At 42.8% G+C, this 15,785-nt stretch overlaps 1 protein-coding gene across 1 annotated transcript in view; it reads left to right on the plus strand.

The window, feature by feature from the left end:
- The first annotated feature begins 422 nt into the window (after positions 1 to 422).
- MNAT1 (MNAT1 component of CDK activating kinase) overlaps positions 423 to 15,785 on the plus strand; it is a 118,558-nt gene continuing 103,195 nt past the window's right edge. The window contains exon 1 of the mRNA XM_084207791.1: positions 423 to 549. Coding sequence (XP_084063917.1) covers positions 461 to 549 — 89 coding nt within the window. The 5' untranslated portion in view covers positions 423 to 460. The remainder of the gene's footprint in view (positions 550 to 15,785) is intronic.

Genomic DNA, 15,785 nt, shown 5'->3' on the forward strand with positions numbered 1-15,785 from the left:
AGGGCGAGAGGACAGAGTCTTGAGGTTTAGGTTGGACACTAGGAGGAATTTCTCTGCAGAAAGGGTGATTAAACACTGGAATGGGCTGTCCAGGGAGGCGGTGGAGTTACCATTCCTGGAGGCGTTTAAGGATAGACTGGACGTGGCACTTAGTGCCATGGTCTGCTTGACACGCTGGTCTTTCCCGAAGTGATTGATTCTGTGGCTCCTCTTGGTTAGTCATGGGCAAGTGTCCCCCGTCTCCCGCTGTTACAGCCGGAGCTCAGGGGCCCGGACAGTTTCCCGGACAGCCCCGGCGCTGCCGCCCGGGCTCCTTCCCGCTCGGGCGGGCGGCGTCGGGGCCGGGCCCGGGGCGCTCGCGGAACGCGCGGGGCGGCGCTGGGCGGCGGCGGGGCCGTTTGGCGGCGGCACCGGAAGGCGGAAGGCGCGGCGGGAGGAGGGAGGGGAGCGGGAGGCGGCCATGGACGACTTGGGCTGCCCGCGGTGCAAGACCACCAAGTACCGCAACCCCTCCCTGAAGCTGATGGTGAACGTCTGCGGGCACACGCTGTGAGTGGCGCCGGGCCCCGGGGGGAGCGGGCGTGGTCCGGAGCCCCGGCCGCTCTGCGGGGCGGCGGGGCCTGGGGGAAGGAAGGGGTCGCTCCCCCGGCCGGTCCGGGGGTGGGGGCGGCACCGGCTCCACCAGACCCGAGAGGCGCTTGCGAGGCGGCTCCGGGCCGCTCGGGCTGCCTTTCCTCCCCCGGAGGGTCCGTGTCAGCCCGGGCTGCCTCCGGTCTGGGCTTGACTGCCCTCGGTGCCTTCCCTGCAGTGAAATTCCCGGGAGGAACCCTCGGGACACGCTCCCGTCCCGCAGCGCTGCCAGGCTTCGGCGTGCGAAGGGGGGAACGAAGGGAAAAATACATTTCCCACGGAGTTAAACGTCTCTTGTTTAAAACTGTGCTCAAGTAGTAAAGAAAAAAGGCGTTTTGTTGTATTATTGTAATGTGTGAATTCTGCTGAATGAAGAGTGCTTTGCTGAAGGTTTGGTGCTGGTTTAAATGTTGGAAAATCCGCTTGCGAATCTGTGCTGATGGTGCTCTTAACTTCTTAAATCATTCGTGGTTTTTCCTTTTATGTCTTTTTTGTTTTTTTTTCCCCCCCCAAGAGCAGTCATTACTTTTTTTCCCTTTTCTCCTAAAACTCAGCCCTTAGGTAGTACCCAGCACTGGCTGTTGCTGATTTTAGTCACAGATAGTCTTGCTGATTTAAATCACAAATAGCCTGAACTCATTCACTTTCAGATCTGGAGACCATCCTTAGTGGGGAAGTTTGAAAGGCTGTACTCTAAACTCTTTCTGGATGTACACTATCCAAGGCCAGTACTGCAGTAGCAGCCCTTTCTATAATTTTTGTTTTGGTCCTGTCATCTTTCCTGTGATGTGTATATTTTAAAACCACGTGTGAATTACTTTGAATGCAGCCTGAGAGCTTTTGCTTGCCTTGTTACATTGCTGTAAGTAAACAGGATGAGGGAAGTCAATTGCAAGAAAGGATTTATCTTATTGTCTTAGGAGAAAAGTGTTACTTTTCATTCTGTTCCCTGCTCCTGTTCTCTTCCCTTGCCGTGGAGGTGTGGTGGTGTGGGAGGGTGGCCTCCGGAGTGTCCATTTGGTGCCAGCAGTGCTGGAGTTCAGGAGGCAGCAGCCGCGTTCAGGCAAAGCCGTGCGGGTTTAAAGCGCTGCCTCGATCTTGCGTTCACCGAGGATCAAAGGAATGATCAAAGTGGTCCCGATGTGCTTCCAGGCTCCTCCAGAGCCACTTCCAGCAGAGGACAGCATGTCTCAGTTTGCTCTCCTGCTTTGCTTCTCTTGTTTTGGGCTTTTTTGTAGCTGAGTTTTGCTTGAGACAGTTGATGGTGTTTTCTGCTTTACTGGGTTCAGTTGCTGACACTGTGTTTGGGGTTGATGTTCTTGTCTTGCTGCTTGTTTCTGCACCCCAGCTCTTGTTGTTTGCATCTCTGTGGCAGAGTAGGATCTCTGGGTTTGTTTTTGTTGTAATTAAGGACTCTCCATCTCAATGTGGTTCAAGTGTGCCCCTTTTCCTCTGTTTTCCTTCCAAGAGCTCCCTCAGGGTTGTGTATCTATTATTGTTTCTACACAGTGTTACAAAGCCTTCATGCTGGAAGTTGTTTCTTAGTAATGGTTAATGAATTTCCATAGTAACTCATCTAGAAGCTCAGATGACCCACCTGTGAATGAAAGGGGGTAATTGACTTGTTTGCATAAATTCACTGTATTTCAGTCACAAGGAAGGAACGTTTAATTAGCTCCCAAAGCAAATGAGTTAACAGAAGTTTCTGATGCATATTTATCCTTATTTGGTCTATTTTGATATTTTGCAGTTGTTACCATTGAAAATGCTACTCCTAATTTCCAATCTAAATTTGTTTGCTATAATTGAAGCATTTAAGAACTCTACCATGAATTTTATACTCTTGTGAACTCTTTATTACTTCTCTTTGGTAGGAATGTCTGGAATACTTTCAGGGCTTTCTCTTTGGTGTTTTTCACTCTGAAGAATCCCATTGCTTCAGTCTCCTCTCTTCAGTGATTTTTAATGTCTTTTTTTTTTTTTTTTGTTACACCCAGGAGTTATTCTCACTGGGTTTTTTTAGGCCTTTTCCACTTGGTTTGCATTTTATTGAAGCTGGACATGGTGTTCTATCTCAGTCATTAGTACAACAGCCAGAGTCAAAATTATTTTGTGTTCTTTTTCATTCTTTTCCTGCCTGCATTTCATCCAGGCAGCATGATGTCTCTTGATGTATTTAGTTTTTTTGCAGTGATACATTTGATTTATGTTGAACATAAGCCCCAGATTCTTTAGCACTTAACCACTCAGCACATCTGTGGGCAGAACAGAATTCAAACTTGCTTTCCATGTTATGTTGTACAGGTGATTATTGTTATTACCTTTTTGCTCTGTTAAAAAAATTTGTTACTTCAGGTGACTTTTGTTTGCTTCAAGTGGCTGTGGATTCTGGGACCCTCCATCCAAGTTTTTCAAACTGCCTGAGATTATTCTCTGTTAACATCCTGATATTTTCCAATGTGTAGTTTGTGGACAGAATGTCTGGGAGATAGTGGAAATTATGCTTATCACCATAACAATTCCAAATGAGGCAGAGCAAAATATGAAGTTGCCTGCAGTAAGTTCATTGGTAAAAACCCTCTTCCTCTGGTTACTTTCTGTAACAGTGGAGAATGTGAAAAGATTAAAGCCATGTGAATGGGCTTGCTACCAATTTTCTCTCTGACTGAAATAATGATAGCTTATCTCTGGGTGTGGGTTTCTAATAATCTCTGAGTACTTCAGTATGTTCTGCTTTTGTTTAGGTTGTATGGCTGTCAGTTTAATGGTGTCAAAAGTCCAGTTAAACCAAAATTATATTGCCTGTGGCTGCTGTTTTTCTTCCTATATTGTTACTGTGTCATGGGAGGGAATTATATTCCTTTGATATGATTTTTTTTCCTAAGAAATTGTGTGTTGAATCTCGTCTGTTCTGTTATCTGACATATGCAGGAGATAGGTTTTTTCCTCAGATTATTTTGGCATCTTTCCAGGATCTGATGGTAAGCCTGACTCTGGTCTGTTTTCCTGTGTACTTGTTTCCTGCTCTTTAGAGGCAGGTGCTTTAGTCCTTCTTTAGGTTGTTGGAGCTTAATGCAGGGAGCAGAGATGATCCAAAACTTCTTTTGTCAGTTTTCAAAGGGTAAATATTGCATCTATCTGACTTGAAAACCTTGAAGTACTCCTAATGCTGTAACGCCTGGATATAGTCCCCAGGTTTATGGACTACAGGTCCATGGGTTTATGGAGGCTCATTAAGCTGTCTGCAGAAGCACATTGCCTTTGTGGTGCTTTTTGTTTGAAGTGTGCCGATAAATCTGCATGGAAAATTCAGAGCCGTGGCTTTGCTGGCTCGGGAGCTTTGGAGCAGTTGCTGTAATGCATTTCCCAGTTCTAGCCTGGGCTCCTGCTCCTTCTGCTGTGCTATGAGTTACATTAGCCAGCTAATCCATCTTACTGAGTGGAGATTGATGCAGAAAATGCCCCAAGTGCTTTGGCATCATCTGTTAGAGATTTTCCCTCTCATTGAATTGTGGGTTAATGCGCTCCTGCCTCAGCTGTGCTTTCTTGCATTGCAGGCATTCTGAAGGAATATTTTCATTTTACCTTCAGTGCTACCTCCTGGTAGTTTCTTTCCCAAATCCCTGACCTTTCCTATTCTGTCAACTGTGCTGTTCATTTAATGAAGTGACCTCCAGTGATGTGATTTGCACTTGTGCAAAATACCTTGAATTTTAAAATAGTGAAGAGCCTTTACTTGGCTAAGCTGATTTGTCAGTAAGCTTCAGATCTTTGTTTCATCTGGGTTTCAGAAAGCTTGTGGTTTTATCAGGAGTTCATTTTATTCATTTTGTGATTCTGTTTTTCCTTCTGAAGAACTGTGGGAGTTGTCTTCTTATGCCTTCTGTCAGCCAGGCTGTTTCCACTTTCATGTTCTTAGGGGCCCTCCAATTAGAATGAAATTAGGAAGAGCCATTCTTTTTATCATGGTTTATTTCCCCTTCTATTTTTTCCTTCTCACTTCTTATATAAAAAAAGCATGTCAGAATATCTGAGAACTTGTTGGGCAACAGGTATCCTGTTTTTTCTTTCTTTTTTTGACAGATGGTTACAGTGAAGGTTCTTCTTGCTATGAAATACTGTGCTTTGGAGGTTTGGCTGTTCATTCTTCTCCTCTTCCTCACTTCATTCATTTAAATCTCACCTGAGGGAGATGCTATGTGTGAAAATCCCTGTGCTGGCCTCCCATCTCTTTTCTTACTGTGACCTTGACCCTGCCACCAGATTGGGTCTGGTTTTGGCAGCACATGCAGGTAGCATTTCTCCTCCCTCATCTTTTGCATCTCTTCCTGTGTTAGTGGCTTGAGCCTAAGTTAGAAATCTCACCGTGCCTTTCTCCCAGTGTTGCACCTTTGGCATGGGCAGTTCTCCCAAGGGCAGTGGGGCTCTGGAATGTGCTCCTGGCAGAGCGGGATCAGAGTGCTGATAAGCACAGCAGTGCTGCAGTGGAGATAAGGGATAGGCAGGTGGCTGCAAGAGGATGAAATAAGACATTTGGTCTTTTATAAACAACCTTCAGGTTGGGATTCCACTGCAGTTTATGCCAATAGAACCATGCCAAGCCTTACAACTGTGGGACTGGATTTTTTGGGGGGTTTATTTCTTAGTAGTTTGTTTTGCTTGGTTATTGCTTCTTGACCAGTATCACCAAAAGTGTAACACCATGTGTTTTTGGCATCAGAGTAATGTTAAATAAGCCTTTTCCACTATAAATCTTCCCTGTCACTGTGAGGGAGGATGATAAATTAGCAGTTAAAAGTTGTTCTAGGATGGGATTTAGTAAGGAAATGCTTAGTTCAAGAATAATTAATGTCTTTTAAAGTTTATTTTCTTAAGTATAACAGAGGTTCAAGGCATCAGATACTTGGCTTTAAAAAAACTTGTGCAGGGAAAAGTGTGTCTAATTATGGAGCAATGCTTGATTAAAGTCCTGTAATGCATTAGTTTCTAAGGTGCACCGATGGCTTTGCTTTCTTTTAGAAGTTCAATCAAGAATTATATTCAAAATCCGTTGTGCATGCATGACAATTTTTGGCTTTTCAGACAATTCCTAGAGTCTTTTCTAAGCATGCAGATGCTGGGTGCATGCTTGCCAATGGAGTTGTAATCCACCTGGCTTCACTTGAGACCATGAATTATCTTTTACTTTGCCTGCTTGGATTTCATGGCCTGTGTTGAGTTTTAGGAGGCACGTTAAGCATATCCCACTGATTTACTTACATAAAGAGGAGGGGAAATGCATCCACCCAAACCTGCATTAAAAGAACATTAAGCTTGTTGCTGCAAACAGGAGTGGGTAAAGAGATTTATTCTCGCCTGTAAACTTGGACCATATGGTCTCCAAGAAGGAGACACAAAAATGTTAGGTAAAAAAGGTAGTTAATTGGGACTGCTGGTTCACCTTTGTTATCCCACTGCCTTTTATAGGGATCAGGAAGGAAACTAGTGTGAAAAGCTCTTCCTTAGAAGTCAGCCCTGGTGCTCCAGCTACCTGGAAGCCACCCTGGCTTGTAGAGAGAGGAAATGTGGATGTCTGCAGACCAGCAAAAGCAAAGTAACTGCTTTTCTTCCCCAGCGTCATGCCAGCTCTTCTGCTGTCTTGACAAAGTGTTTTTCCAAGCTTGACATCTCTGGGAGACAAGGGCTCAGGGACCAGAGCAGTCTCAACAGAAAACTGGGAAGCTCAATTTCAGCTGCTATCAGTTTGGTGGTTTTGGGTTTCTTTGAGTACTGCCACAATCTTACATGGTAGTTGATGAACTTGCTTCATTATAAGCTTTTCTGGTCTCTTTCCTGTCTTCAGGAGGCTTCTGGAAAGGTGTCTGGGCTCCTTATTAAAATATAGGTTTTTTTTTTTTCTCCTGTTCCCAGAGGGAGATGTATTTATTTCTCATTTAATTTGTTAATAAGACTTCAAAATGAAGACAGTGTAAAAAAGCTTACTGTCTCTAGGCCCAGCTTTTTGTTGCTCAGGGGAGACATCAATTCACCAAGTTGTGTTGTGGGGATTCTCTAATCTGCCCTGCACCCTGTTAGGTGCTTCCAGGGATTCATTAGGGGGGAAGTGCATCCTTGGAGAGCTCTAATTGAGGTGTTAACAGCTGCAATGTGAATAAACAGGGGTTTCATTATTTGTGTATTTATTTTAATGTCAGAAGCTTTTGGAGTTTTGTGGCTGTCACATTCCCTGGGAGGTAGAAGCAGGAACATCCCTGGTGAATTCAGGGGAATGGAGGCTCGTGCCAGTGCGTGGGGCTGGACTTGTTGGAAAACAGTTTGAAATCTTCTTGTTTCAGCCCCTTCCAAGTGAAAGGATGGCTTGGCTTCCTGCTGCATTCTTCTCTGCAGTGTGGTTCAAGAAAATGCCTTTCTTCCAGGATGGGGGAAAGCCCTGGAGACTGTGGAAAATAACATAAAACTGTATTTCAGCCAAGTGAGTTTGAGTGAAGAAGTCTAAACTAGAGGTAGGCAGTGAAGATCTGTCAGACCTGTAACTTTTAATGTGAGCATGTGGGAATTAGGGGAGCTTAAATATGCATTTGAATTTGATTTGGCAAGCTTTTTTTCTAAAGAAAATACCTTGAATGCAAGATATACAAGCACAATGATTCAGGGCTGTCATTTGTAAACATAGAGGTTGGCTGTAATATATATGATTTTTAGGCCAAAAAAACTGGTGTGTGGGCTTTGGAGCACAAGCAAGTATGAGTGTGCTGGTTCTGCCACGGAGTGTGGATTCAAGATTTGTGAACAGGCAGCAGGCACAAGGAAAAGAGCCACCAGGCTTTGGTACTTACCAGACCCTTGCAGGAGCTGATCTGGCAGAAAATGAGCTGTTTTGGTCACTTAATGCTATTTGTACAGAACTAACAAGTTGAAGTTGCTTGTGAATGGTTAGTCAGACATCAGAGGTGGTGCAAGATCATCTGTAGGAATCTGTGTCTACAAATGAGGTAGGAATAGGGTGGAAGGAAGGACCTTCCTAAGACACATTGTTAATTTGGCTTTTTTAACCATTTTGTGAAGCTGCGTGCTTTGAAATTGGCTTATCTGGGAGAGCAAGTGTTCTGTTTTGTCTCTGAGACTTGTTTTTTTGCTGTTATTACCATATCACACCTCAGCTTAGATTCCTGGATGGTAAATCCTTGCTTATATGAAAAGCATGAACAATCTTGCTGGATTAAAGCAGATTGGGACTATATGCAGTTGAAAATCTCAACCAGAACAGGAACTTGGTGTGGTCCTGAAAATGCCTGCTTTGCTTTGGGGAGATAAGTAATGAAAGCTGTGTAAATGTATTTCATTCCCAGTAATTTCCACCTCTGAAAGAATTCTCTTAGTTTCTTCTGTGTGACTTGCGAGACACATCAGGGAGGTTTTTACTCATTTTGTCAGATCTACTATGAGACTTTAACTGATGCTTGATTGAAGTAATTCCTCAATCAAAGCCTGTCTGCTTCCTCAGAGGAAGAAGCAATTTTTTTTTTTAATGTTAAGTGGGATGCATTCACTCTGAAAGAAAGCTTTTTCCTGGCTTCTTAGGGAATAAAAATCTAGATCATCTTTCTTCTTTGTCTTTTTGGAGTTTTTCCTGGTTTTATTAATTGGGATTAGATGCTCTTTGGATCCAGTTCCATCCCATTAGGCTTCCAAAGTCTCTACAAGTTAGTCATGGGAGGTGATTAAATCATTGCCGAAATACCCAAGAGGTTATTTCCTTCTGCCATCCAGTTTTGACAGTGGATATTTGCTTTTACATTTGCTTCTGAGTCATGGTCTTGATACTTCTGATGAAGTGGTGTTAATGCCTCAGTTTAATTATTTTGTTTAAAACTGGCATATTTAGAAAATCTTCTGTTTTCTCTGTTGAGCTATCAATTGCCATGTCTGCTTGGTAATACTTCTTGTCTGCTTAGCAAAGCTCACAGAGCTCTACTCTTCATTCCCTGTAAGTACTTTTTGGAAATTTAAGTTATGGTTCTGTTCCTTGTGACCTTGGCAAAAGGAAAGCTGTTGTTTATATCCTGTCTCTCCAGTCAGTAAATGGAAAAGTAAATTCTTTTTCCTTGGTTCTGAAAATTCAATCTGTGTGAGTCTGCAGCCTGGATTGGAGACTTTACAGGAGCATGCAGTGACAGGACAGGGGGAATGGCTCCACACCAAATGAGAGCAGGTTTAGATTAGTTATTAGAAAAAAATTCCTTACTGTGGGGGTGGTGAGGCTCTGGGATAGGTTGGCAGGAGAAGCTGCCCCATCCCTGGGAGTGTTCAAGAACAGACTGGATGGAGCTCTGAGCAGCCTGTTCTAGTGGGAGGTGACCCTGCCCATGGCAGGGGATTGGAATGAGATGATCTTTAAGGTCCCTTCCAAGCCAAACCATTCTGTGATGCTGTGGTCCTGGAAATGGGTTTGGGTGCCCAGCTTGAGGAGTGTTCCAATGTGCTTGGCCCCTTCTGGTTTGGGTGAATGCTCACCCTGTTAGGGTGACTGTGGTAATGGTCTGACACAGGGGTGGTAAATCTCTGATTCTCAAAAAGAAGGCAAGGACAAGAGCTGTTTAAACAATTTCATATTAGGCAGGTTTTTCTTTTCTCCTTCTTTTAATTGCATCTACTTCATTTTAATTGAAGCCAGTAATTGTGGGTTTGTGAGGAAAAAGGACAATGTGCTTGCTTCTGTGTGGTTGCATTATCTGTCAGATGTTAATAAGCCCAATGCATAGGTTTAATATTTATGAAATTAAGCAAATAGATTCTTGAGTCATTTTAGAAAGCACATGTGTCTTGGTAACTGTAAATTCACAGCAGGGCAGATCCAGAAGTGCTCTGTTGCAAATTGCCCAGAAGTTGCATTTGTGTGCATGCTCTTTGTTTGGGGCTTTGGTTGGTTGTTCCTCCCCCCTGGACAACTGAAGGTGAAGTTTGAAGAAAAGCCAGGTCAACATTTTGGAAGTTGAATTGAATATTCCACTGTTCATATCTGGTGAGGAAATATGGAAAAAATTCCCTGAAAGCATGTGGCACAGGCACTGTGCTGAGCTTGCACTGGGGACACTTCAGTTTGATGTTGCTGGTTCCCTCTCTTGGTTTGATGATATGCAGGGAATAGTTCATGTTTCCTCTCAGACCATCCTGGCTGCAGTAAAAATCACAAATAGTACTCCTAACAGTGATCTGAATTTTCTAAAGACATTTACGTGGTTTCTCCTTTTTAAAAAATATTTTGCATGAGTTAATTTTGATGAGACCAGATCTGAGAAAAGATCTTAGCAGGAGCTGCTGTGACAAAATTAAACTTTGTCATAGCTAAAAACATTTTTTGATCCTCTGAAAATGATATTAAGTTGTTCTTTTTTTTGACTGTAATGTGTGTGGGGAGAGAATATCTAAGGAAATTCTTGTAGGTTTTTTTTTTGTGTGGAATGAAGGTAAACTCAGATCAGTGAGAACAAGATGGCTCTGTCACAAAGGAGCAATGAGGAGGTCATCTGTCTGATAAATATTTTGGCTTCAAATTGGGAGACATGAGGTAATGATTTTTGCTGTGCCCACAAAGTCCTGCCTCAATGGCTGGCACTAAGGTGAGATTATGTCTAAGCATTTACAGAATCCTGGGCTTAACATGAGCATGACAACTTCTTTAAGATTTTAGGGAAGATAAATGGCTCTGCTGAGAGTTAGGAAATATTGGAATGCAACAGAGTGAGAAGAAATGTATTTTGTTGGTTTCCTCTTAAGAAAGAGTGTTGAGGTGAAAGTTCCCAAGAATGTTGTGCTCTTCAGTTTTTTGTTAGTTGCAAGAAGTGTGGCCAGATTGCCAGTCTCTGCCAGGGTGGCAAAGGAGGACTGATGTTCCTAGACAGCAAAAGGCAAGGGAGTGGTTTGGCCAGTGTTGACACCTTCAGACTGCTGAGCCAGAATGGGAAGTGTTGGGTCTAACTGGGCAGGAAAGTCTGGCACTGGGATTAGATGTATTGCAAGAGCTGCCCTCAGAGCCAGGGTGAAGGAGGAAGATCTCTGGTCCCAGACAAGTACAGGCAGACAAATGTTTAACTTGTCTTACTTGCAGGGTGTCCTGTGTTTATCTGTAAAAAAAAAGATATCTTTGTGGGGATTAGGAACTGAACAATCTGTAGGTGTAACTAGTGGCTAGGTAATCTTTACTGTGAGTACATGAATAGCCTTGTGTAAACAGAAGAGTCCAGATTGTTCTGGGAGTAGTGTCTGTAGGCTTTAAAAGGCTGAAAAAATAGTCCTTACACACCCTGCATGGCGTCAGGAAAGACTGTCAGTGGCAATTGTGTAGTTTGATAAGCTTGTGACTGATGTGCTGTGAACTACAAATGGGAGGCTGCCTTTAAATCCCCAAGATCCCTTGTTTTAGGAAAAAAATGAAAAGTTATCTTTAATTTTGGGGTATGGTTGTGTTCTGTAAAGGGAGAGAGGGACGTTAACAGGACTGAGGGAATGCCAGGATGATTGGATGTTGCTGAACATTGTCAGTTGAGCAGGCTGAATTCAGGAGCTGCAGAGATATTTGTTGAGCTTAGTCTAGAAGTGCTTCATTTCTCTGAACTTTTTAGTTTCTACTCTTGCAACAAAATTTTGCCAAATAAACCCTTGATTTCTATTCTGTCTGCCTGGTTCTGGGGGCAGGTAATACAGGAAGTGTGTGCAGAATTAGCTGCCTTCACATGGGCAGGATCTCAGTGATGGGTGAGTGAAACAGCCCCTTGGAGTTTTGTTTCTTGGGATGAAGTTAGAGAGCTCAAATTGCATGGGATCTGTGGGGAAACCTTTGCTGCCAGCTGACAGATTTTGGGAGGGAGCCTTCTCTTCTACAGGGAAGGTGTGACTGGGAAACACCTTGTGGCTCTGGGGAAGCTGAAATGTTGGACTGGTCCAAAGGGGAGGCTGACTCCCAGTCTGACCGCATGGCAGTAAAGGAAGCTGCAAAGATCACAAGGGAGACTTGCTTAGAGAAAGGAACATGACTACATGAGAAGTTGAGAGAAGGAGTGATGATGAAGCTAGGGAAGGATTTGGGACAATCTTGGCAAACTGAGGAAAAACTGGAGCTCAGGAAGTTGTAGCAAGATGTGAAGTTCTTGGAGGATGAAGGCATGGGGAGGCCGCCGTGGCTATGGCAGAGGTGAGGACAGTGAGTGTGTGTGCTTGAACATTTTGCTGTGGGGCTGTAGGCATCTAAATGGAAGTTAGCCAAACCTGGGTACAAAAGTCTTGGCCAGGAGAAGAGGAAGGGTGCAGGAGGGCACTCAGATCTGTGTTCCCTCACTGGGCTGGAGCAGCACCTGCGTGTTGGAGTGTTTTACAGAGCCCTGGGGTGGAGTTGGCCAAGTGCCTGGAGTGCAGCATTTTGTAGGGGCTCTGCTGTGCCCATGGGATGCCCCTGTGGAAGTGCAGGCTCTGGGCAACTGCTCCTGCCCTCCCTGGGAGCCGGGCTTTGAGCAGAGGAAATCCTATAGAGTGCTAATGCTAATCACTCTCAAATCAGGAATGTGAAATTTGGGCATGCTTCAAGCATTAATTATAGTGGCTTAATTTCCTTATCTGGTAATTTGGGGATAATGCTACCTCATGGTGGTTTTGAGAAGGTCAGTTATTTAATGCTGACTGTGCATGCCAAAGAAAACTGGAGAGGGGGAGAAAAACAGTAAACGTGTCGAAGCAGGATTTGAGCAGGGCAGAATAAACAAGGTCTGAGGATAAACTGGCATTGCCTGAGTGTGTTAGCTCAGTGTTGCCTATCCAAAAGGTTGAAAGAGGTGGGATCCTAACAAACTGGAAAGAGCAAGCTCTCATCCTGGTGCCTGGCAGGCCATGCACATTAACTGTGTGTTAAGAAAAACGTGTAATGCCTGGACCATATATCATGCAGGTTGTTAGAGGAATAACATGACATTGAGGCCTCTACCCCGCTGTCTGGCTTAGTTGACATAAGGTAATGGATATTGAGGGGAGGAGCTGAGTAGCAGCCTGATTGCATAAGCCTTATTTCCAAAGGAAACTGGCTAGCACAATGTGGAGATATAATAAATTTATATTGTGGTGCACGACCACAAGAGGGATCAGACCGCTTGAATTTTCGCTTTTGCGTTTTTGGTTCTGCTTTCTTTCATGTAGCCTGTGTTACATATGGAGATTTTAATTGTCTGACTTGCCAATGGTAATATGAGAAATTTGGTTGAGTAGTGGGCTTGGCTATAGTTTGCTTTTTGTCTGTTTCTTGGCTTCAGTCTCTGCAGTAAAAACAAAGCTGCATTACTGCATGACTTTGATAAATAGATTTACATTTCTGCTTGCACAGGAAGTTATCTCTTACTGTTTGCTAGGTAAAGCTTCATTTCCCATACTCTGTTTTTTTTTTTAAAGTGAATATTCTAAGAAGTGACTCTGCCATTAAGTTCAGATAAAATACAGAGCCTGTATTTTATATGAGCTTGATCATTCAAACCTGGTTTCTCTCTCCTGGTTTCTTTCTTCTGGAGTATCAGTTGTATAATTGGCAAACAAATGCTGATCTGAAAGTGACCATTCCTTGAATATAATGGACCACAGTTATTTTCTCTTACACCTCATTAGTCCAACATTTTGTTTTAAAATCCATTTGTTTTCTAGATAGAGTAGAAGGATGCAAAGTTGCTTGAAGGAGAATTGTCCCAACTTCTTTCTACTGTGTCCTTCTTCCACAAATATAGAAGCAGCTCTATCATTGAAAATTTAATGAAGCTTTCATCAATATAATGCTGTGCCTCTTCATTCTCTGAAATGTATTCATTTTTAATGAGCTTCTAATTCTAATTCCAGGTAACAGGAACAACTGAGCATAACCATAAATCTGATTTATTTGTGAACAGCATGTCCCACGTAATTTACAATTCCTTAAGTTGTCACTGAGGACTTTTGGCTGCTTTTGGTAGTTCAGTAAAATTGTTTTGTTTCTGACCTTTATTTTTTGTTTTTTGTAAAAATCAGCATCAGCAAACAGAAGCAATGACCTTAAACAACAAGGTGGTTATCCCAGTGTCATATTGGAGTATTTGCATTTTTAATTTTTTTTTTTTAATTTCTTAGCAAGCCTGGGGTTAGTTCCTTAGTTAAAAAGTACAATAGTGGGAAAATATTTTGGATATGTGGGAGAGCTGGTAGTACTGAAGAAAATATAGTATTGTGGATAATTAATTACAGAAGATGGAAATAGTCTAGGAATAGCTGTGTACTGCACTCTGGACAGTCCCATACTGGAGATAGCTGTGAAGCATCCAATAATGTTGCACTGCTGGAAGAAGCAACCAGGCTTGCTTGGCTTTTTCTTACTAGAAGTTAATCATAATGCTGAAAAAATAGTATTGCTTACCAAATTTTATGCAGTAATGACACCTATGAGTACATAATTACATTTTCAATTCAAATAAGAAAGGATAAACACTGAAACATTGTTTTGGTCATGTGAAAATACTTTATTGTTCTATCTGCATTATTTAATTTATGGTCCTTTTATTGTTTCTCATAATCGTAATTGACATTTACCAATAAATATTTAATTTGTGTTTTGGATGTTAATTGCAGAAAAAGGCCACATAGAATGTGATGCCACCGAGTAGAGGAACATAAAATTTAATAACCAGAAACATTCTCTACTACATGTAGTATTGCCTTTTTAATAATACAGAGAGTAATGCAGAAAGAGGGGATGGCATGAATACTATTCTTGGCAATGTGCAGTTTTTTGTTTTATCTATTAACTTCCTTGAAAAGAAATATTAGTTTAGTACCAGGAGGGTGCTGCACTTGCATGGCACATGTTTGTATCCTGATTTCTTTTGATAGTTCTTATTTTCTTACATTGATTTGCTTGTAGCATTACACCTGCAGGATGTTTTTCCATATATATATATTTTTATAAACACTTTTTAGCAACTTCACAAATGGAAGCAGTATGTTGACCACATGATATGGATATGCTGAACTGTTTCAGGTGTGTGAAGCAGCCCCACAATTTTTTTCAACCTGTAGTGAGACTTAGAACTTTTTGTCCTTGGTGGTCTCTCCTTGGTGCAGACCAAAAGGAGGTGTTGGCATCTCCTGGGAGGTGCAGCTCTGGAGCAGTGTCCTGGCACAGCGTTGGCACAGACTTGGGGCAGTCCCTGAGAGCCAGAATGGAGCAGGGGTGATGCCCCTGCTGCCCTCAGCCAGCCCTGCCCTGCTGCCACAGGAGCCTTTGCCCAGGGGAGGGAAGCTGTGGGAAATGCAGCACAGCCTGTGGGTTGTAATCCCTGCTCTGGGTTGTTCCCCAGTGCATGGCCCTGCAAGAACACTGCTGCTCTGCCTTTTGAATGCTTTCCTAAATGATCTTCAAGGCTTTCAGAGACTCCTTCCTTACACCATCAGATCTGGTGTGGGCAATTAAATCTGACATGTCCTGAAGTAGGAAAGTGAGTGTTTGCTGTGCTGGTCTGTTCTAGAGACTTCACCCTGGGTGGTGCCAGCTCTATATCCATGATAGACACTGCCACTGTGGATTGATATCCATATTTACTGAATTTATGATGGCTAATTACAAAAAATCAAATTTCTACTTAGCTTTCCCATTTCCTAGCTGTTTGGAATGCAGAGCAGTGCATCAAAAGAGTGGATGAAGGAATTGTGTTAACAAGGCTGTTGTTTTAAAAGACTGGCTCAGTTCTTCAGGTGCTTGAGTGCCAGAGTAGCCTCACTTGTGCAAGTAACCCATAGAAATAGTGAAAATCTGCATGTGATAATTACTTTCAGGATCAAACCTCTACTATTTATTTTCACTTCTAAAAAAAATGTACATCAGTTTTTCTGACAGTTGTTTTTCTGTTAAATAGTTTACTTAACACAGACAAACAGTTTATTTAAGATAAGTTGATAGCACCAGACTTGGAGTTTGTCCTAATACTGTCACTTCTCATATTTGGCTTGGACTATTTACAGTAGAAGCTGAAGGTGAATGAGGTGAGGGAGAGGTGGAGGTTTGTGTCATCTGCCCCTTTAAATGTGATCAGTTCACATTAAATGGCTGTCACTCATCTTCTTCTGAGTGATATTAGACCTTCTACTTGCCAGTCTTT

This window comes from Fringilla coelebs (assembly GCF_963513975.1).
Source record: "Fringilla coelebs genome assembly, chromosome: 6".
NCBI lineage: Eukaryota > Metazoa > Chordata > Aves > Passeriformes > Fringillidae > Fringilla > Fringilla coelebs.